The sequence below is a fragment of the Choloepus didactylus genome, chromosome 1 (assembly GCF_015220235.1).
Source record: "Choloepus didactylus isolate mChoDid1 chromosome 1, mChoDid1.pri, whole genome shotgun sequence".
In the NCBI taxonomy this organism is placed as follows: domain Eukaryota; kingdom Metazoa; phylum Chordata; class Mammalia; order Pilosa; family Megalonychidae; genus Choloepus; species Choloepus didactylus.
In genome coordinates this window covers 227,707,242-227,730,965 of record NC_051307.1, presented here as the reverse complement: position 1 = coordinate 227,730,965, position 23,724 = coordinate 227,707,242, and the positions used below count along the sequence as shown (strand labels likewise).

The following is a 23,724-nucleotide window of genomic DNA, read 5'->3' as shown; positions in this document are numbered from 1 at the left end:
TACGTGGATATCCTTGGATGCCATTGGTGCTCAGTAATTTCTTTTAAAAGAGCAGTGGGAAATGTGGCTTTCAGGAGAATTACATAAAGGTAAGGCTTCCTAAGCATGATATCCAAAGGAGGAAATATGCAGAAAGTTTGGAGGAAATGCTCAGATTCAGTCATTTGTAAAACAAATTATTTGTTGAACACCAAATTGTGTCTCATAATGACAGCCGCTGGCCATAATGCAGGGGTCACAAAATGCATGTGGTTGTGTTCCTCCTGGTATATACCACACTGGGGGATGGAGAAAGAGACCTGTCAGGTATGGGCGGTTACACAGAAGAAAATGCACCCGGGCCAGCCCCTGCAGGTAGCTGGGTCGGGGCGCTCGGGGCACCATCTGTAATGGGAAGAGGCGGGGTCTGACAGGCCTTCCTGAGGGATCTGAATTGGGAGCAGCAGGTGTGAGCCAGGCAGAGGCTCTAGGGCCAGAGCCACTGGTTTCTAGGAAAGGCTTTGTATTCATAATACTTTGGTGTACACGTGACTCGTATGTTCTCAGGCATCCAGGGACGGCTTTATTTCCAGGGTGCTGTCCCAAATTTGACACATATTCCTAGAGCAAAAGCATACTGTTTCAGGCACATAAAAGCACCATGTGAATGGTGGCCTTATGGTTCTGCGCTGCGTATTTAACAGAAGAAATGTTTGGGGAGGGCATTAAAAATGCTAACCACATCCCCCCAAAAGTAAAAAGCTAATAATGAAGGGGGTGAAAGACCGTAATATTTTCTAATAGAAAATTTAAAAATATACAAAATGTAGTCTATGTGTTACACAGGTATAGTTTGCATGCAAAGCAAAGCCTGAAATAGCAGTTAGGACAAGAATATGACCAGAAATTTTCTCTAGACACACTTGGTGGATGTTTGCAAAATACATTTTTCAGTGAGCTCATCCATGAGGCGTTGTGAAATGAGGTCACAGAAAAGCTTAGAGAGCCTCATACTCTGTTTCAAACTCAAATGGAAAAAAAAAAAAGGTTTAGAGGAAAAATCCCTGACCCAAGTAAAAGCAGGGGGAAAACTTACTATTGCCTAAAGCAACTAAAGAAAAACATCATGTTCTCTCCTGGCTGCTCTCTGCTGCTCCCTATGATGCGGATCCATATTTTTGCCACCAGCAATCTCATTTTTTTTCTCAGACCCACACACTATTTTACTGAAACATAGCTGGAAGTGAGTTTCCACCCAGCTGGGCACACTGGCTAAGAATACTGAAGCATCTAAACTGTCAGGGTCACCCTACTCATCTCCCTCTCCCCTCTGATAACGTTCATCTTTTTTTATGTTCTTTCTCAGCCTTAAGTTTGACATCATCAGAATCAAGCATACATCCTTCTTTCTCTCTGGAAAACCCCTACGTTTATATTCTAATTGCATTATCAAGTGTTGTATTTGGTTCATTAATTCCTTCTCAGATGATTTGTTCCTAGTAGGTTTCTAGCAAATTCTACCCATGTCTAATAAATCATCTTTGAAAATGTGGCAGGTTTTTTTTCTGTTGTAGGGACTAAATCCAGAGACTAATTCCGTTGCCACTGAAACCAGTTGTTCTCCTTACTCTCAACAAAGCAACCCCCTTAGCTTTATTGTTAACCCTTGAACAATTCAACGGCAGAGGTGAGATTTCCAAACTGTGCTTTTGACCAGACTCCCAGAGTTATTCTGCTGCTTGTTTCACTGGAATATAGTGAAGATTTATTTCATCATCAAAACTTTGTCCAGGTGGCCCCAGGATGGTGCACATCTCTTTCCTGTCCCCTGCTGGACCTGAGAGAGATGTCTACCTCAGTGTGATGCTACCAAGGCTGAAAAGGAAAAACTTTAGGAGTTTTAACTGAGTGTCCACTAGGCATGGAGCAGTCCAGGAACTGTGGTAGAGTGTGAAAGGTTTGAGGACCACAGTTTCTGCGTCACAGATATTGACAGCATTGCTGGGGCGTGGGGATTGTGTAGCTGTGTCTAGAGAGGCCGTAAGGTATGCGTAAGCCTCCAGGTGTCGGGTTATCTGGACTCATCAACGAGGCCTTGGATTCCTGTCTTATGAGGTTCCGCCAACATTCAAGTAAGAAACCATAATCTAGAGCTGCCCCCACTTTACAGATCAGGCAAGCTGAGGCCCAGACTGGGTCAGATGTCTCCTTTGTTAAGAGTGTAATATTTGTTACTTTACCTTCTTGGTTCCCAGTGTTTATCAATTGAATGATGTACACGTGAATCTTACAGGGCTTTTCACCTGTTTCATAGTTTCTGCAAACATCTTTAATTTTATATTTCAGTCCAGCTCACCCATAGAGGGCCTCCTATTGGCCAGATGTTCTGTGCAGCTAAATATATAATCATTTCCACCATTCGATTTCCAGAATTTAATCATAAAAAAAGCAAAGATCAGAAACTTACTCCTCCAGGAAAGAAGGTAGAAAGCAGGAACTGCGTGGACTGGACACCACAGAGCAATCTGACTTTGGGCATACTTCTACAACACTCATGAAAACGTGGGAACTGCTGGATCAGCGAAATCTGTAAGGTTTTTGCGGACAGGGGACCCGCTCCCCTCCCTGCCCAGGCTCAGTCCCGTGGGAGGAGGGGCTGTCAGCTCCGGGAAGGAGAAGGGGAGAAACTGCAGTGGCAGCCCTTTCGGAACTCATTCTGCTGATCCAAAACGCCAACCATAGATAGACGGAGACCAGACACCAGAGAATCTGAGAGCAGCCAGCCCAGCAGAGAGGAGACAGGCATAGAAAAAAAACAACACGAAAAACTCCAAAATAAAAGCGGAGGATTTTGGGAGTTCTGGTGAGCATGGAAGGGGGAAGGGCAGAGCTCAGGCCCAAGCTCGGGCCCTGAGGCGCATATGCAAATCCCGAAGAAAAGCCGATCTCTCTGCCCTGTGCACCTTTCCTTAATGGCCCTGGTTGCTTTGTCTCTTAGCATTTCAATAACCCATTAGATCTCTGAGGAGGGCCCTTTTTTTTTTTTTTTTTTTTTTAATCCTTTTTTCTTTTTCTAAAACAATTACTCTAAGAAGCCCAATACAGAAAGCTTCAAAGACCTGCAATTTGGGCAGGTCAAGTCAAGAGCAGAACTAGGAGAGCTCTGAGACAAAAGGCAATAATCCAGTGGCTCAGAAAATTCACTAAACACCACAACTTCCCAAGAAAAGGGGGGTGTCCGCTCACAGCCATCATCCTGGTGGACAGGAAACACTCCTGCCCATCGCCAGCCCCATAGCCCAGAGCTGCCCCACACAACCCAGTGTGACGGAAGTGCTTCAAATAACAGGCACACACCACAAAACTGGGCGTGGACATTAGCCTTCCCTGCAACCTCAGCTGATTGTCCCAGAGTTGGGAAGGTAGAGCAGTGTGAATTAACAAAGCCCCATTCAGCCATCATTTCAGACTTGGAGCCTCCCTACACAGCCCAGCAGCCCAGAACTGCCCTGGGGGGACGGCACTCACCTGTGACATAGCACAGTCATCCCTCAACAGAGGACCAGGGGGTGCACGGCCTGGAAGAGGGGCCCACTTGCAAGTCTCAGGAGCCATATGCCAATACCAAGGACTTGTGGGTCAGTGGCAGAGACAAACTGTGGCAGGACTGAACTGAAGGATTAGACTATTGCAGCAGCCTTAAAACTCTAGGATCACCAGGGAGAGCTGATTGTTAGAGCCACCCCCCCCTCCCTGACTGCCAGAAACACGCCCCATATACAGGGCAGGCAACACCAACTACACACGCAAGCTTGGTACACCAATTGGACCCCACAAGACTCACTCCCCCACTCACCAAAAAGGCTAAGCAGGGGAGAACTGGCTTGTGGAGAACAGGTGGCTCGTGGACGCCACCTGCCGGTTAGTTAGAGAAAGTGTACTCCACGAAGCTGTAGATCTGATAAATTAGAGATAAGGACTTCAATTGGTCTACAAATCCTCAAAGAACCCTATCAAGTTCAGCAAATGCCACGAGGCCAAAAACAACAGAAAATTATAAAGCATATGAAAAAACCAGACGATATGGATAACCCAAGCCCAAGCACCCAAATCAAAACCAGAAGAGACACAGCACTAGAGCAGCTACCAAAGAACTAAAGATGAACAATGAGACCATAGTATGGGAGACAAAGGAAATCAAGAAGACCCTAGAAGAGCATAAAGAAGACATTGCAAGACTAATAAAAATGGATGATCTTATGGAAATTAAAGAAACTGTTGACCAAATTAAAAAGATTCTGGACACTCATAGTACAAGACTAGAGGAAGTTGAACAACGAATCAGTGACCTGGAGATGACAGAATGGAAAATGAAAGCATAAAAGAAAGAATGGGGAAAAAAATTGAAAAAATCGAAATGGACCTCAGGGATATGATAGATAATATGAAACGTCCAAATATAAGACTCATTGGTGTCCCAGAGGGGGAAGAAAAGGGTAAAGGTCTAGGAAGAGTATTCAAAGAAATTGTTGGGGAAAACTTCCCAAATCTTCTAAACAACATAAATACACAAATCATAAATGCTCAGCGAACCCCAAATAGAATAAATCCAAATAAACCCACTCCGAGACATATACTGATCACACTGTCAAACACAGAAGAGAAGGAGCAAGTTCTGAAAGCAGCAAGAGAAAAGCAATTCACCACATACAAAGGAAACAGCATAAGACTAAGTAGTGACTACTCAGCAGCCACCATGGAGGCGAGAAGGCAGTGGCACGATATATTTAAAATTCTGAGTGAGAAAAATTTCCAGCCAAGAATACTTATCCAGCAAAGCTCTCCTTCAAATTTGAGGGAGAGCTTAAATTTTTCACAGACAAACAAATGCTGAGAGAATATGCTAACAAGAGACCTGCCCTACTGGAGATACTAAAGGGAGCCAGCCCTACAGACAGAGGAACAAAGAAAGGACAGAGAGACTTGGAGAAAGGTTCAGTACTAAAGAGATTCGGTATGGGTACAATAAAGGATATTAATAGAGAGAGGGGAAAAATATGACAAACATAAACCAAAGGATAAGATGGCTGATTCAAGAAATGCCTTCACGGTTATAACGTTGAATGTAAATGGATTAAACTCCCCAATTAAAAGATATAGATTCGCAGAATGGATCAAAAAAAATGAAACATCAATATGTTGCATACAAGAGACTCATCTTAGACACAGGGACACAAAGAAACTGAAAGTGAAAGGATGGAAAAAATATTTCATGCAAGCTACAGCCAAAGAAAGCAGAAGCAGTGTAGCAATATTAATCTCAGATAAAATAGACTTCAAATGCAGGGATGTTTTGAGAGACAAAGAAGGCCACTACATACTAATAAAAGGGGCAATTCAGCAAGAAGAAATAACAATCGTAAATGTCTATGCACCCAATCAAGGTGCCACAAAATACATGAGAGAAACACTGGCAAAACTAAAGGAAGCAATTGATGTTTCCACAATAATTGTGGGAGACTTCAACACATCACTCTCTCCTATAGATAGATCAACCAGACAGAAGACCAATAAGGAAATTGAAAACCTAAACAATCTGATAAATGAATTAGATTTAACAGACATATACAGGACATTACATCCCAAATCACCAGGATACACATACTTTTCTAGTGCTCATGGAACTTTCTCCAGAATAGATCATATGCTGGGACATAAAACAAGCCTCAATAAATTTAAAAATTGAAATTATTCAAAGCACATTCTCTGACCACAATGGAATACAATTAGAAGTCAATAACCATCAGAGACTTAGAAAATTCACAAATACCTGGAGGTTAAACAACACACTCCTAAACAATCAGTGGGTTAAAGATAGCAAGAGAAATTGCTAAATATATAGAGACGAATGAAAATGAGAACACAACATACCAAAACCTATGGGATGCAGCAAAAGCAGTGCTAAGGGGGAAATTTATAGCACTAAACGCATATATTAAAAAGGAAGAAAGAGCCAAAATCAAAGACTAATGGATCAACTGAAGAAGCTAGAAAATGAACAGCAAACCAATCCTAAACCAAGTACAAGAAAAGAAATAACAAGGATTAAAGCAGAAATAAATGACATAGAGAACAAAAAAACAATAGAGAGGATAAATATCACCAAAAGTTGGTTCTTTGAGAAGATCAACAAGATTGACAAGCCCCTAGCTACACTGACAAAATCAAAAAGAGAGAAGACCCATCAACAAAATAATGAATGAAAAAGGTGACATAACTGCAGATCCTGAAGAAATTAAAAAAATTATAAGAGGATACTATCAACAACTGTATGGCAACAAACTGGGTAATGTAGAGGAAATGGACAATTTCCTGGAAACATATGAACAACCTAGACTGACAAGAGAAGAAATAGAAGACCTCAACCAACCCATCAGAAGCAAAGAGATCCAATCAGTCATCAAAAAATCTTCCCACAAATAAATGCCCAGGGCCAGATGGCTTCACAGGGGAATTCTACCAAACTTTCCAGAAAGAACTGACACCAATCTTACTCAAACTCTTTCAAAACATTGAAGAAAATGGAACACTACCTCACTCATTTTATGAAGCTAACATCAATCTAATACCAAAACCAGGCAAAGATGCTACAAAAAAGGAAAACTACCGGCCAATCTCCCTAATGAATATAGATGCAAAAATCCTCAACAAAATACTTGGAAATCGAATCCAAAGACACATTAAAAAAATCATACACCATGACCAAGCGGGGTTTATTCCAGGCATGCAAGGATGGTTCAACATAAGAAAATCAATCAATGTATTACAACACATTAACAAGTCGAAAGGGAAAAATCAATTGATCATCTCAATAGATGCTGAAAAAGCATTTGACAAAATCCAACATCCGTTTTTGATAAAACACTTCAAAAGGTAGGAATTGAAGGAAACTTCCTCAATGATAAAGAGCATATATGAAAAACCCACAGCCAGCATAGTACTCAATGGTGAGAGACTGAAAGCCTTCCCTCTAAGATCAGGAACAAGACAAGGATACCCGCTGTCACCACTGTTATTCAGCATTGTGCTGGAAGTGCTAGCCAGGGCAATCCAGCAAGACAAAGAAATAAAAGACATCCAAATTGGAAAAGAAGAAGTAAAACTGTCATTGTTTGCAGATGATATGATCTTATATCTAGAAAACCCTGAGAAATCGACGATACAGCTACTAGAGCTAATAAACAAATTTAGCAAAGTAGCGGGATACAAGCTTAATGCACATAAGTCAGTAATGTTTCTATATGCTAGAAATGAACAAACTGAAGAGACACTCAAGAAAAAGATACCATTTTCAACAGCAACTAAAAAAATCAAGTACCTAGGAATAAACTTAACCAAAGATGTAAAAGACCTATACAAAGAAAACTACATAACTCTACTAAAAGAAATAGAAGGGGACCTTAAAACATGGAAAAATATTCCATGTTCATGGATAGGAAGGCTAAATGTCATTAAGATGTCAATTCTACCCAAACTCATCTACAGATTCAATGCAATCCCAATCAAAATTCCAACAACCTACTTTGCAGACTTGGAAAAGTTAGTTATCAAATTTATTTGGAAAGGGAAGATGCCTCGAATTGCTAAAGACACTCTAAAAAAGAAAAACGAAGTGGGAGGACTTACACTCCCTGACTTTGAAGCTTATTATAAAGCCACAGTTGCCAAAACAGCATGGTACTGGCACAAAGACAGACATATAGATCAATGGAATCGAATTGAGAATTCAGAGATAGACCCTCAGATCTATGGCCGACTGATCTTTGATAAGGCCCCCAAAGTCACTGAACTGAGTCTTAATGGTCTTTTCAACAAATGGGGCTGGGAGAGTTGGATATCCATATCCAAAAGAATGAAAGAGGACCCCTACCTCACCCCCTACACAAAAATTAACTCAAAATGGACCAAAGATCTCAATATAAAAGAAAGTACCATAAAACTCCTAGAAGATAATGTAGGGAAACATCTTCAAGACCTTGTATTAGGCGGCCACTTCCTAGACTTTACACCCAAAGCACAAGCAACAAAAGAGAAAATAGATAAATGGGAACTCCTCAAGCTTAGAAGTTTCTACACCTCAAAGGAATTTCTCAAAAAGGTAAAGAGGCAGCCAACTCAATGGGAAAAAATTTTTGGAAACCATGTATCTGACAAAAGACTGATATCTTGCATATATCAAGAAATCTTACAACTCAATGACAATAGTACAGTCGGCCCAATTATAAAATGGGCAAAAGATATGAAAAGACAGTTCTCTGAAGAGGAAATACAAATGGCCAAGAAACACATGAAAAAATGTTCAGCTTCACTAGCTATTAGAGAGATGCAAATTAAGACCACAATGAGATACCATCTAACACCGGTTAGAATGGCTGCCATTAAACAAACAGGAAACTACAAATGCTGGAGGGGATGTGGAGAAATTGGAACTCTTATTCATTGTTGGTGGGACTGTATAATGGTTCAGCCACTCTGGAAGTCAGTCTGGCAGTTCCTTAGAAAACTAGATATAGAGTTACCATTCGATCCAGCGATCGTACTTCTCGGTATATACCCGGAAGGTCGGAAAGCAGTGAAATGAACAGATATCTGCACGCCAATGTTCATAGCAGCATTATTCACAATTGCCAAGAGATGGAAACAACCCAAATGTCCTTCAACAGATGAGTGGATAAATAAAATGTGGTATATACACACAATGGAATACTACACGGCAGTAAGAAGGAACGATCTCGTGAAACATATGACAACATGGATGAACCTTGAAGACATAATGCTAAGCGAAATAAGCCAGGCACAAAAAGAGAAATATTATATGCTACCACTAATGTGAACTTTGAAAAATGTAAAACAAATGGTTTATAATGTAGAATGTAGGGGAACTAGCAGTAGAGAGCAATTAAGGAAGGGGGAACAATAATCCAAGAAGAACAGATAAGCTATTTAACGTTCTGGGGATGCCCAGGAATGACTATGGTCTGTTTATTTCTGATGGATATAGTAGGAGCAAGTTCACAGAAATGTTGCTATATTAGGTAACTTTCTTGGGGTAAAGTAGGAACATGTTGGAAGTTAAGCAGTTATCTTAGGTTAGTTGTCTTTTTCTTACTCCCTTGTTATGGTCTCTTTGAAATGTTCTTTTATTGTATGTTTGTTTTCTTTTTAACTTTTTTTTTCATACAGTTGATTTAAAAAACAAGGGAAAGTTAAAAAAAAAAAAAAAAAACAAGGAAAAAAAAAGATGTAGTGCCCCCTTGAGGAGCCTGTGGAGAATGCAGGGGTATTCGCCTACCCCACCTCCATGGTTGCTAACATGACCACAGACATAGGGGACTGGTGGTTTGATGGGTTGAGCCCTCTACCACAGGTTTTACCCTTGGGAAGACGGTTGCTGCAAAGGAGAGGCTAGGCCTCCCTATGGTTGTGCCTAAGAGCCTCCTCCCGAATGCCTCTTTGTTGCTCAGATGTGGCCCTGTCTCTCTAGCTAAGCCAACTTGAAAGGTAAAATCACTGCCCTCCCCCCTATGTGGGATCAGACACCCAGGGGAGTGAATCTCCCTGGCAACGTGGAATATGACTCCCGGGGAGGAATGTAGACCTGGCATCGTGGGACGGAGAACATCTTCTTGACCAAAAGGGGGATGTGAAAGGAAATGAAATAAGCTTCAGTGGCAGAGAGATTCCAAAAGGAGCCGAGAGGTCACTCTGGTGGGCACTCTTATGCACACTTTAGACAACCCTTTTTAGGTTCTAAAGAATTGGGGTAGCTGGTGGTGGATACCTGAAACTATCAAACTACAACCCAGAACCCATGAATCTCGAAGACAGTTGTATAAAAATGTAGCTTATGAGGGGTGACAATGGGATTGGGAAAGCCGTAAGGACCACACTCCACTTTGTCTAGTTTAGGGATGGATGAGTAGAAAAGTAGGGGAAGGAAACAAACAGACAAAGGTACCCAGTGTTCTTTTTTACTTCAATTGCTCTTTTTCACTCTAATTATTATTCTTGTTATTTTTGTGTGTGTGCTAATGAAGGTGTCAGGGATTGATTTAGGTGATGAATGTACAACTATATAATGGTACTGTAAACAATCGAAAGTACGATTTGTTTTGTATGACTGCATGGTATATGAATATATCTCAATAAAATGATGATTAAAAAAAAAAAAAAGTAGGGTGGGCAAAAATAGCCAAGACAATCTGTTTAAAAGTCTCCAGTGTCGCTTCTAACTAGTATTTTCTTAAGTTGATTGTCCAAAGGCAGTTGAATTAATAGAATATGCAGAAAGAACTGTAAGAAATAATTTGCTTTCCTCTGAGTCAATAGGATGTAACAAAACCCTACCATGCAGACGGAGTGGAACCTAAACTAGAAACATGCGTAGTGCCCATTACCATAGTTAGGGTTATAACATTTAGGTTACATCGTACTTGTAGACTTGGCATAAAATAAACAGCAAACACGTGGAAAAAGATACTGTGGCCATATTTTAAAGCACTTCAGTGCCTGTCAGGTCAAGAGGGCAACCCATTTTATTTCCATTTTACAGGTGATAAATATCCTAAGATGTCATCATTATTCTCTTAGTCTCACTTAAAAATCATGTTTGTAAATCTTTGAGAAAGCTGTACAAATTTTAAAAAGTTTTTTTCTGATTCATAAAGGTCCTAAATCATCCCAGTTTCTGTATCTTCCACCATTGATGATATCTTTGGGGTCTGTTATTCTCAGTCACATTCAGTGGTGGTTCTTTCAAAGGCAACATTTCCAGAATTATCCATTAATTTCTCACAGTGAGCATTAAGTAATTGCATATTTCATCAGAGATAACTTAGAGATAATTTACCCATCCTCTTGACATAAAATTGTCCCTAATCTCTGGTTGCAAGCAAAGGTCTCAGCAAAGTGTGAGTATTTTGGCAGTTAGGTAAAGCTACATCGCATTTGGTTATCATGTTGTATGTAAGCACTTCTAAACAGGATAAGTCATACATCTTACAGATAAAATGTGAGCTGGTAGAATAGAGACTTTTCTTTTAGATGTTTTATTCAGATGTAGAACTATGTCTTTTCACACAACTGAAGAGAGGCAAACATTTTCTCCTATCCTAAATTTTCTCAAGTTTAGCAACAATTTGCAATTAAAAATAGAGAATTTTGGCACAGCCCAGGACAAATTCAAGGTTAGTTTTTGCACTTTAATGTTGCCTGTCAACTAGATAACTAATGAAATGGTATCTCCCCTGCCAACCCCTCCTTATATGCACACATACAATGTCACTCTCCAGATTTGTTCTGTTGCCGTGAGTCAGTAGATTAGAATATGGATCCCTGCTCTCCCTCCAAGAAAGCTTGAGCAGAAGGGGTTGTCCTGCTACCTGCACACTTCAATTCAGCAATTTTCCTCAAGGGTAGAATAAGAGAAAAAAGAAGATTATGAAAATTTTCATAATAAAAATGGTGAAAATTAACCTCTATAAGGCCACTTTGAATTACAGATGTCCAATAAAAGTCAAATCTAAAAATCTGGGAATTCTGTAAGTGGATGTATGTGGTTTGGATTTTTTAATAGGGCTCAAAAACTACAACACCGTGGGGCAGTTCATGGGAAGAACAGAGTGTTTTAGGAACAAGTGGTCGAAATTCCCCCATAAAGGCTGGAGAACATGTGCCCCATTGTGCAGAGAGAGATGTGGACACAAATCAGTTGAGAGAAAGAGCCATTCTTCCTCCTGCTTTCTAACCTCATTATGGTTTGTCTGCAAAAGGGTGGAGAGGCCTGATTCCTGAGTGTTAGGCAGCAAATTCTCCAGCAATAAATAGTGTGTTAGGTGGGGCACACACTATAGTAGTGAACAGAAGTGCGGGGTGTCCTCAGTGTCCACTTGCGCATGTGAAGGAGGTGACTTACGGCCCGACCCTTGCAGAATTCCTCTCCCAGGGACGGCCTGTAGTCACCCAGCAATCCGGTAGCGCAGCTGTAAGTAGTTCTCCAGAAGTCCTGGACTGCTTTAGGCTCTTATTTCTGGTTGCTGAAATGTGGTATTTGCATTTGTTTTACTTTGACGTTCACTCTTTCAGCAAGTGTTATAGTTGAGAAAGAATGTTGTATTTGGAGTCAGGAGACAGGTCCATGCTCCCCACACTGCCATTCAATAACCGTGTAACCCTTTGGCAAGTCGTACACCTTCCTGAGTCTCTGCTTCCCTTGCAAATGGGACCAACTCAGAGGGTAGTGGGAGAGCCCTTTGCTCTGCACAGGTGTCTCTTGCCTGGTGTCCTCCAATCCAGTCTTGATCCAGACTCAACTGCTCTGATCATTATTTCTAAAATGCACACCATAGCACATAGCCTCTGAGACCTGTGGATTCTCCACACACACACACACCTTAAATTGTCTCAAAATCAGAGTCCCCTCTGTGTCATCTGAAGTTTGGCCTGGCCTGCCCCTACACACCCCTCTGTTCTCATCACATAACAGTCTCTGTTCCTCCCTTGCTGACCTGTTAGCGAGCCCCTCAGGTCCTGCTGCAGGACATTTGCACAGGCTGTTCCCTCTGCTTGCCCACTTAAGTCCTTCCTATTTTTCTGATGTGTGCTCACCCTCTCTTTCTCAGAGGAGCACCCTCTGACCAACACCTGTCCACCCTGCCCCATCATCTTTCCTGCCCTCTGTAGTGGGATGATTAGCATCTGTCTCCTTGGCCAGACTGTGAACTCCAGGAGGCAGTTCCCATTTCTGGTTCCCCATCACCACCACCGTATTCCCAACACCAGGCAGGTACCTGGCACACAGTCATTCCTTAATATTTACTAGATCAATGAGCAAGTGATTGAGTATGGAAGGTACAATGCTTAAGCGAAGTCATGATGCATAAAAAAAGACTCAGAATTGTTAGGCATACTTATTCAAAGAATTAAGAGACAGGATCCCTGCCAACAAGTAGCTGTAGTCTTTGAGCGAAATTTCGAATTCCTGCCATACTTTTTTTAGGTTTTCCCTAAAATGCTTTTAGGAAATTGAAGGTATTGGAGAAGATCTATCATAATTTAAGAGTTGGTATGATATGATTACTATTATTTGAAAACCCAAAAAGCCTGTTATCACCAGATTCAGCAGAGTTTATTATTTACAGCATTTCTTCAAGGATCCCATCGCAGTCATTTTAATGGAATTTTGGCCACATGGTTTGTAACTCGCACATTGAACTAGTTGGCTCTGCACTACCAAAATTAGTTTTGATCTAAGGGCTACATATCATAAATTTGTTTCTTTGAGTAGAAAACAAAGTAAGCAAGCAAAAACGAACAAAAAAAGATGTCAAACTATTGTTTAGGTTACACTCCAATTTTGAAGCATAATTCCACAAGAGCCAGGAAATTCTATTTAAACTGGATCAATTTCAGCTTTGCTTTTTCTTGGCATTTGTTGGTTTGTTACCAACCTTTGTGTTGTTTAAAAACAGCTGAGAAATGTTATAGTCCTCTTAGGACTAGCACATGAAGTGTAATCCAAGAGTATCCTGATGAAGTTTTCTTAAATTTTTCATTCTTCTCTCAGCTTTTCTTTAAGATTCAAGGGCTTCAAAAATGTACAATGCTAACTGTTTCCTTACTGATGATAGTTTTCTGTTTTAATGGAATAGCCTGAATTGGACTATTTTAAGTGGTGCTCTATAGCACGATCATCACAAAATGTATAAAGAGGGGACTAGTTTGGAACAAATTCCATAGGAAGCTGGAATTTGATGAGACATCTTAGTAAAAGATTTGAGAGGAGAAAATAGTTTTCCCTCTGGTTTCTGCTTCTCTGCAAATAATTATGAAGGGGTGAGTTTGTAAATATCCAAAAACTAGAAATGCACCATTGCCAATGTGAGTTCCTGGAAAAGGTCCGTAGATTTGTCTGACTTGATTCAGCATGGCAGTCACCCCATTTCCAGGACATGTGGTGAATGTCATCCTTTGATGAGGAGCTTCTCATAGGGACCTCACATCCCCCTTCAGCAGCACTGTCCTCATCTGGTGCCCTCCCTCTCCTCCTTGCTGATGACTGCTCCTTTTCAGACACCCCCACATCACCTATTAGAACCTGATGTTTCCTTCGCTTCGGGGCTGAAGTCAGCTCTGGCTCCTGGTCCTGCGGCTCAGTGATTCAAGCACACTCTCGGAAGTTGGGTGGACCTGGTTCAGATCCCATCTCTACTTCTCATAAGCTACAGAGCTTTTAGGAAGTTACTTAGCTCCACAGGCTTTCATTTCCTCTTCTGTAAAACAGGGATAACACCACCCACCTGACCGTTGACCTCCTCATTGTGATGATGGAATGAATTCATGCATGTCAAGCACTTAGTACTGTGCCTGGCATGGAGCAGATGCCTAGTACGTGTGATGGTTCAGAGGGTTGCATCCCTGAGATGGATACCAGGATCCCGGAAAACCCTACTTCCCATAGAGGAACAGAATCCCTTCATGGGTTTTCTTATGTCATTTACTTGAAGCAGGCTTTTTGCTGGAATCTGACAGCTGGATTCCTCAAGAGTCAAAAGCTGGAGTAGTATCTCCCATAAAACGTAGCATTGCGTGAGGCTTTCTATGACCTGGACTCAGCTCTGAGCCCTTTACCATGAACCTTTATAACCCCATTTACAGATGAGGGTGGGGAGGGGGTGAGTTACTTATCCATGTTTATAGAATTATAAGGACTGCTGACATCCGGGCACTGTGCTGAGTGCTTTACTTTAATTACATCATTTAATTATTGTAAAACCTTATGAGATACGTACTTTAATTCCCATTTTCATTTGAGGAAACTGAGGCACAAAGATGCAGAGTAATCACTGCAAAGTCACATATCTGGTAAATGGAGCAGCGATTTAAGCCCCTGTGTGCCATGTCCCAGGCCCCCACAATGCTCACTCTCACCTGTGCGCTGCTCCCACTACATGCCTGGGTTCCCCAGTAATTTCCGGAATCAGTGAAGAGAATCAATAGCTCACATTTATTGAGCCTTCACTATGTGAGAGGACATGAACCCCGACTACTGTCTATGCATAACCTAATTAATTCTGACAGCCACCCAACGAGTTAGGGCCTCCTGTTACCCCATTTTACCAAGGAGAAGATGGAGGCACCAGGAGGTTAATAACTTGTACAAGATGGTGCAGTGCATAGTGATGTAGCCTATACTTAAGCCCAGGTCCCCAGCTCATCATGGGCAGATGTATGACTGCTGCCCGCTGGTGTGCATCTTCATGCAGAACCCCTTAGTAACCTCTCCTGATATTACAAATTAAAGGAATGCAGCGGTGAAGAATTCAAAACATTTTTAAGCACTTCTTAAAGTTGTTTGTAATTCTCCATCACAATAGTTCTGTCAATGGAGAAATCTTCCTACGTGTGTGTTTTTCTGATTAGAGAAAAACAGTCTCTGGGAAACAGATAACATTTAAGTTTATACAAGGTATCGATGATGCCCATGTGAAGTTTACACCTGGGAAAATGGAAATGACCTAATAAAATGATTTTTATTAGGCTTTCAGTGTGATGTTTGCAAAAGCTTAGCCATGCCTTCCTCCTTCAATCTGTGGCCTTATTTACCTTTTACAGTACAACATCCCACCACTATGGATTGTTAAATGCAATAAAACTAGTGTGTAAAAAGAAACACAATATCTTCTGTATTTTGGACTAGGCATACATCTCCCAATTCAAGGTGAAAGCCCGGCCCTCCTTTCCAAATGAGAAAGGAGCAAGGTCAGAAATGTTTGCAAGAAATCCTTCTAGGGGTGAATAGTGATGGCTCATGGGCTGTGTAAAAGGATGATATTTAACTGACTTAACTAATTTTTCCTCCAGAAGAATCAAATAGAAAACTGTAAAAGACACTAATTCCAAAGGAGAACTGGGGAGATTAGAAGCCAGGGAGATATGGGTGCAGAAATACCTTGTTCCCAAACATTCACCTTGATGCTTTTCCTATAATATGTTGAGCTGCTGCTTTAAATTATCACCTGTAAGATGATGTAAAAACGTGCGTGTTAATTATAAGAGTGTACAGTAACATACCCATGGGTTCAAACACATTGTAGTTAAATGGACATTTGGATGCTATCACTTAAAATGGGATTTCAGGATGATGACATCAAGGCCTCCAAAGGGAGAGAAAGACGATGTTGTTGACTGAAAGGCAGGATTGTTACCTGAGAAAAAAGTATTTTATAGGTCTCAGGATATATGCTTTAAATATATAATTAAAAGTAAGAATAAATAGATATGATTTTTAGCCGTTATTTTTTAAGACATGTAATGTATCTTCTTATTCAGAGGCTGGTAACCAGATACATTCTACATTCAGGGAAGAAAGTAAGAAGTAAAGGATTTTACTTTGTTAGATGTTTTAGATACAAGGAAGACTGTTTTTTTTTTTTATTATTAAATTCAGTTTTATTGAAATACATTCACACACCATACAATCATCCATGATATACAATCCACTGTCCACAGTATGATAACATAGTTATGCGTTCATCACCACAGTCTATCTCTGAACATTTTCCTTACATCAGAAAGAACCAGAACAAGAATAAAAAATAAAAGTGAAAAAAACACCCAAATCATCCCCCCATCCCACCCCAAAAGGAAGACTATTTTAACAAGGAACTTACTGAAGATATAAATTCATCTGTCCACAGTGCCCTGAGTGCGTTAAGGAGGAGAACTTCTGGTTGTATAAACACCAAACCTAGGGAAATTATATCAGGAACTCATTTAGAAATGCCCCTGGACACATACTCCTCCTATGTCCCTGTTAGAACCAAATGTACCCATAAAAGAGTTAGGTTTTTACTACATAGGAACTGACATCTATGTAACTATGGTCTATTTATATATAGATTGTCAAAGTGAAGCATTTTTTGCAGAAACACATTAAACACCATTTGTTCATTAAGACTCATATTCATTCCTAACTGCTGTACCTGATAACCTACATTTTAGATAAATTGGGTGTCCCTTCATCGAGCCCTAGAGCAAACTATAAATTTGAAATAAATTAAGACAGACAAGAGTTTCTTGAATGAAAAAAAAAAAATTTTTTTTTTAATCCAACCTAAATCAAGGCTTGACACCTTTTACTTTTTGGTATATAGTTTATCATCGTCTATTGCTTCCAGTGGAATATAAGTTTTAATTAGTTTGAAAACATAGGTGTGATATTTTACAGAATGAAATCACTGCCCCTGTATTTAATTAAATGAACCCATAAAAGTTGGGCTTTAGCCAGGGGCATAAATTATAGTAGGTTGAATTTAAAATTACATTAGCACTTTATACTGGGGTTGTTTGCACATGTAATGGATATGGAGGAGACTGATATGCTGATCTCTAGAAACCAAATGTCTTCCCATAAATAGATACTTATTTTCTAATTTGGAGAGAGTATGGTTTGCCTTTTCTAAATATTACATTTTAAAACATGCTGAACAGATTACAATTAAGTTGTAGGGAACTTCGAAAGTGTTCTTGGCTGCTGTTTTTTCAGAAGTGATTCTGTATGATGATAGTTTATACAGTGGTATTTCTAGGGAGAAGTTAAAATGCAGCCAATTCGGTGTTAAGGGCCCAGTGAGTCCTCCAGTGTGCAGAGTCTGAGAAGAATCTGGCCACCTTGGCCAAATCAAATGCTGACTAGGTGTCTTGGTAACACACTGCCCATAATGTATTCTATCTGGCAATTTATTTAGTGGTTCTGACAAGCTGTGGCTTCATTTTCTCACCAAGAAATCCTCCCAGGGGCAACCCATCAGCTTAGAGGGGAACAAGTTTCTGTAATCCCAGTAAATAGTTGCTGAATGAATGGCCAAAATAGAGAAAGATGTGTTGTCAGTGACATTTGCCCCCTAATGAAAAAGCCCATCAGCTTTTTTATGTTAGTGGTAGTGCTAAGGACCTTGGAAAAGGCAGCCCGTAGCACCTCGCACAGAGAGAAACAGCGATGTTCCCCGGGGTTTCATGGACCCAGGAAGGAATCACTTCATAGACATACCCAGCGTAAATGTCTGTCTTGTCGCTGGAGACCTTAAACTGAAGGACCTCTTTAAGGTCCCTTAGTGTCATGTCACATTTGCGGCAAGGATATTTGCCTTGAGACTCACTGATTGGATTTTCACCATAATTGCACCGAAGTCCCAGGGGACCAGCCAGAGCCTTAGGTGAATAACTTAGGCATTTAATTTATAATAAAGATAAAGTTGGCAATCAGCATTTCTTGTTCCCAAGCATTCCATTTACTTGGTTTTAGAGCTGCATAAACTGTTTTAAAAGCAATCTGCTCAATTGGGCGAGTTAATGATATTTAATTTGACCGGGCCAAACGTCACTGGATGCGCTTTCCGTCTGTAATTGCAGCCATCATCGGCACTCCAGGTAATGGAGATGCAATGCTAATCCCCCGAATAAAGGTTGGCGCTCTCGGTTGGCTCATCGCACGCACCGGAGTCATCACGTCGCTAAGTCTCTCGGTGATGTGATTCCAAGATGACAGTGTAATAAGTGTTATGTGCACAAAGTAATTCAAAACAAATTTGGCTGCAAGAATGGATTGTGTAGGATAGTAAACTCCCTCCTCATCTCATCGTCTTTTAAGAGAACATAATGATCTCTAAAATACCTTGTCAAGAAGCTTGTGTGGCAGGGGTCAAGTCCTGTAAAATTGATCTGTTGCATCTACCCAGAGAATCTGAACTCAGGGACTGAAAATAGCAATGTGTGTGTTGGTAGCCCGGGGATGTGAGAAGGGCAGGGATTGTCCTTGGAACTAAATATTCCCTACACTGGCTCAAGTTTGCTGCTTTTCTCTGTAGGTGGTTTTCTCCTGGGAAAATGTGATTATTCTGGTATATTCAGCCTGGTGTTTTAGTAAATTTCCGTTACTTGCGTGTTGGGTGCTAGATGTAGATTATCCCCTTTAAACTTTTAATTAACCCTGAGGCACGGCATTCTAATTATATTTATTTTACACGAGGAAACAGACTCAGGTAGAAGAGTGAACTTGCCTAAAGGCCTGCCACCAGGAGGTGGTTAGAGCCGGCGTTCAACCCAGCCCGATCCCAAAGCGCCCACCGCTGCACACCCTCTCCCGGAGCCATAAGGTGGCAGGAGGTCACCTGGCTTGTGGAGGGGCTCATTTGACTTGGGTGCGGTAAGAAAATGCATGGCACTGGGTTACTGACACTGTTCCCCGAGGCACATTTGTCAGAAATGCCCTTCTGTGGGACCCCGTCACAAGCAGTGGTGAGGTTCTGCTGTGACATGAGAGGGCATTTCTCAGTCTCCCCAGTGTTCCAGGCCCCCCTTTGTGCTTGCCACAGGTCTCTCCTCTGCAGCCTGGGCAGGAGGGATGCCACCGCTGTGGTCACACAGTGTCTTCTAGTAATACCCCAAGTCGGACAGGTTTAAAAGAGCCTTCCTTTCCTACTTTTTGTAACTGTGAATGCATCGAGAAACAGGGTTGCTGTTTGCCCCTGGGAATTCTCCTGGCTTAAGTCTATGCAGGTGGGTCCTTCATGTATTGTTTTCTAGGTACCACTTCAGTGTCTGCTCAGTGATCTAGCATTGGTTTGTAAAAATCCAAGTAAAGCAATGGCTGCCATCATTTTTCTATTAAAAGGAGCTGATTAAGGCACACCCCTAATCAGAGAACAATTTTAGTTAATTCTTTTTTTTTCGTTAATTCTTACATACAGATAGAAGCCTGTCTATAGGAATACACGTGAATACATCCCTTCTTAACTATACAATATATCAGTGTGTATTTACACTGTTTGGGGCTCTAGGTAATTACAATCCAAGTTGAAATGGCCTAAAATATAAGAAATGTGCTATCAAATATGACAAGAAGTTTGCTGTTAAGAGGTTCTAAGCTTGGTTGGTTCATTTGCTCAGTGACACAGAAATTTTATGCTCTGCCACCTGGGCCAGTTCCCCATATAGTGTCAAGGTGGCTGCCACAAGTCCAACCATCACATATGGATGACTTTTCCAGAAGCATAAAAGGGCTGTCTTTACCTCATGTCCTACTTTATGAGTGAACAAGCCTCAGGTGCTCCCAGGTGCACTCTCTTATCCTGTCAGCCAGAATTACACTGCTTGCTCATGCCTAAACTGACCACTAGGCAAAAGAACAAGAACCACCATGATGGGCAGAAAACAATCCAAATCCACACCTCAAGCCTCCTCCTGCCCACTGAACAGAGTGAGTGATCTCTGATCTGGCTGGAAAGGAAATGAAGTCAGAGTTCTCCGAGAAGGGAGCAGGTAGGGAGATAAGGGGGATGGTTATTTACCAATTAACTGACCTTGCATAATGTGGAATCTGCAAAACTAGTAATTGTGGGTATGAGAAGGAAAGTCTTGTAGGATAAATTCCTCATTGGAGACTCTTGGGGTCTAATTCATCTTCCACTATTTTCTTAGCTTTTCCTGTTCCTTCAGAAAAGGACAGGAAATTGAAGAGAAAGAGATACCATAGCAAGAAAATCCCATGTTCTTTCCCTTTTGGCAAAAGGTCTGGTATTTATACACCAACAGAGAAAGCACAGATTTGACATATCTTGCAGGACCCATTCAAAGGTCTTAATATCCGAATTCATTCTGGGTAAAACTTTGGTCCCTGCCTCCCCCAGTGAGTACCAAGGGTAGAAGACAGTGACTAGTTGTTGGCACTAGCATATCCATGGCACCTAAGGGTGTCGTCTGTTGCATTAACTGATCTCCTAGAACCAATTTTACTTTCTCATTGTAAATTCTGACGTTATTTGACTCTTGGTGTCATGTCCTAATGGAAAATGAGTCCACTGGTTCTTCTCCAGCATGAATTTCACAGAACTCCCAGGTCTTCCTCCCTGATCCTGCCCCATTCACTCCCTTCTTAAGCCCTCAGCAGTCTGAACTCTGAGCAGGGAAGGGGTCACGATTGTCACCTGGTTTTGGAAGCAAGAAAGAATTCCTTTGTGTCCTTTCACTGTTTCCTTTTCCTCAAAGGAGGAAAAATGAAGATAGCTGTGTGTTAAAACTGGTGTTCCCAGTGCCTGGGTTGGCAGATTTGGTTCAGTGGTTCAGACATTGGCTTATTTACCATTGCATTTGGGTCATTTTGTAGCCCAGAGTTCTTTTTCTGCCTGACTCTCTCATACTTAAATGGGTTGAATCGAAATCTTTAGTAATCTCCACTGGCATGATTCACTTGGGCTTCATTACAAGGAAAGAAACCCATGCTGATTCTTCAACCCAGCCATTGTTTCCGAGGCCCCCTGACCTGGAAGCCGTTGTCCCTGTAGGGCCAGCTGCAGAATGGACACTGCTGTCCTGCTCGGATGAAGAGAAGCTGAAGTGCTCCCTGCAGAGGACGGGGCTAATTGACAGTGGTCCTTCACATACAGTTACTAAGGGGGAAAATGTGTTTACCAGATAGGAAAAGGCTGTGGATGTATACATTTTGACATGTATAAATAAATGCTAAAGGCATGGATATGGAAAGAATGAAATACTATTCTAAGAATTTAAACTCCTAGGTTGTGTCTGGAACAGGTCAATGTTACGTTCCAGAGAAGATGTGAGAAGCTGAGGAACTTCTGCTTTCATATATATAGCCTGTGGAATGTGATTCTTATACCGCCATAGTATATTTGATTTTAAAAAGCCAAACTACCACTAGGGGACTGATACTGAAATATTTCAGAGCCTGATAACTTTAGTGTGGTCCAATCATAAAGTGTTATCAAACTATGTGAACATAGTGTCAGTATGCCTTTCTTTTATGGAGGTAGGAGTGGGAAGAGAGAAAGAGTTGAACTTTGTGTTGCTCACAATGAGTTCATTTTCTGGAACTAAGATTCTGGTTTCTATGTCATCTCTAATCTTGTTGAAGTTGTTCTAAAAATAGCTGTGTTGAGTTCATTTTGAATGTACTGTTGGGAAAGAATCCTGGCCGCAGCATTGAAAGTCTGAGCTACACTCATTCATCGGGTGATCTCATGCAGGTTGTCTGAGGTCTAGAGAAGGAATATAAACATACTTTTGGTTCTCCCAACTTCATAGTTCTGTGATGAGAAAATTTAAGCGCTCTCTTCACTTAAGTCGTTCAGTAGACAGCAGGCACTCAGTAACTAGGTCCAGGTCCCGGGGATACAGCAGTAGCACAGCACCGTACACAGTAGAAAACAACACAGCTCTTCAGCTAGCTGTTGTTTCTGAGGCCCTTCTTCACGATATTTGCCTTCTCTCCCCTATGGCTTGTACTGTCATATACTTCATGTCTTTAATTGAGTTAAAAGAAAAACTTAAAGTTTCCCTTTTAAATGAATCCCTTTATGTCATTAGCATAAAAGGAAAACTAGCATCACCTGCCACAAACTAGAAAAATACACACCATTAAACCATAACAATGTAATTAATTTCTAGTTAGCTATTATTGTCTGACAAAACCTCTGAGCCAGAGGCTGATCTTTTCTTGAACAGGCAAGATTAGCAAGTGATGGGATTGTGTGAAAGACATTCCAGTAGGAAGCCAAGACTTCCCTGCTATGAGATTTATTATTTAATGCCAAATCTGGATACCTCCAAACTCACCCCCTTCCCACAGGCAGTGCAGTCCCAGTCTTTGGGAAACCTAAATCTAAAGAACCTACAAAATTGAAGTTCTTCCTTTTAGCTCCTTGCCCCCGAAAACAATCATGCTTTATTAGAGCTTTTCCCATCCTTCATATTTGTCAACAGGTCAACGGCAAAGACTTATCCAGAGCAACTCATGACCAGGCTGTGGAAGCTTTCAAGACAGCCAAAGAGCCGATCGTGGTACAGGTGCTAAGGAGGACCCCGCGAACCAAGATGTTCACGCCTCCAACGGAGTCACAGCTGGTGGACGCGGGGACCCAGACTGACATCACCTTTGAACACATCATGGCCCTCAGCAAGATGTCGTCCCCCACCCCGCCGGCGCTGGATCCATACCTCTTGCCAGAAGAGTAAGTGCTGTGCTCTTAAATCACTAGTGGGTTACCATAAATATGGTAAATAACTGTGATTACATTGGTTTTTGTCTTCCATGTGGTGAAAAAAAAATTAATGCATCTTATAATTTTCCTCCAAGTTGCCTGTGTTTAATTTTACTGTTTATAGAGGCCATAAACTGAATCCTGCTCAAAACTGCCCTGACATATTAATCACTGTATTACAACCCTGGAGCAGAGTTATTCAAATTATATTCTAAGAACAAAATGACTTACAAAAGCTGTAAAAGTTGTCTCAGAATAGAATTTAATCACCACGAATAATTTGAAGATTCGTCGTCATAACTAGAGAGAATGCTGATTGTTCTTGTAAATAGACAAAATGAGCTGTGAGTGTAAAGAGAGCTCCCTGAGGTGGTGCATTCTGCTTTCTTGGGTCTCATTTCAAACCTGGATCCGTGTAATAAGCCCACACTTGCCTCATGTAAGCACTGCATACACCAGTTACATAGCAGCCATGATTCAGTGCATTACATAATTTCTTTACGCATGAGTTTTCTCTTCCTCTTACACTCTGCCCAAGACTTAGAGTAGTTAAGAGCCTTCAAGTCAGGTAAACCTGATGCTAATTTCGAGCCATGAAACTTGGGTAATTTGCTTTATCTCCCTGGGC

The 23,724-nt window shown here is 41.1% G+C and overlaps 1 protein-coding gene and 1 long non-coding RNA gene across 4 annotated transcripts in view; one reads left to right on the top strand and one right to left on the bottom strand.

The window, feature by feature from the left end:
- LOC119507264 overlaps positions 1 to 23,724 on the bottom strand; it is a 78,640-nt gene that overhangs the window by 23,806 nt on the left and 31,110 nt on the right. The gene's annotated exons all lie outside the window — the stretch shown is intronic.
- The window catches only part of PDZRN3 (PDZ domain containing ring finger 3), a 244,172-nt gene that overhangs the window by 201,139 nt on the left and 19,309 nt on the right, over positions 1 to 23,724 (top strand). For both annotated transcript variants that reach the window (XM_037800394.1, XM_037800405.1), the window contains one exon: positions 22,819 to 23,066. In XM_037800394.1, the coding sequence (XP_037656322.1) occupies positions 22,819 to 23,066 (248 nt within the window). The remainder of the gene's footprint in view (positions 1 to 22,818; positions 23,067 to 23,724) is intronic.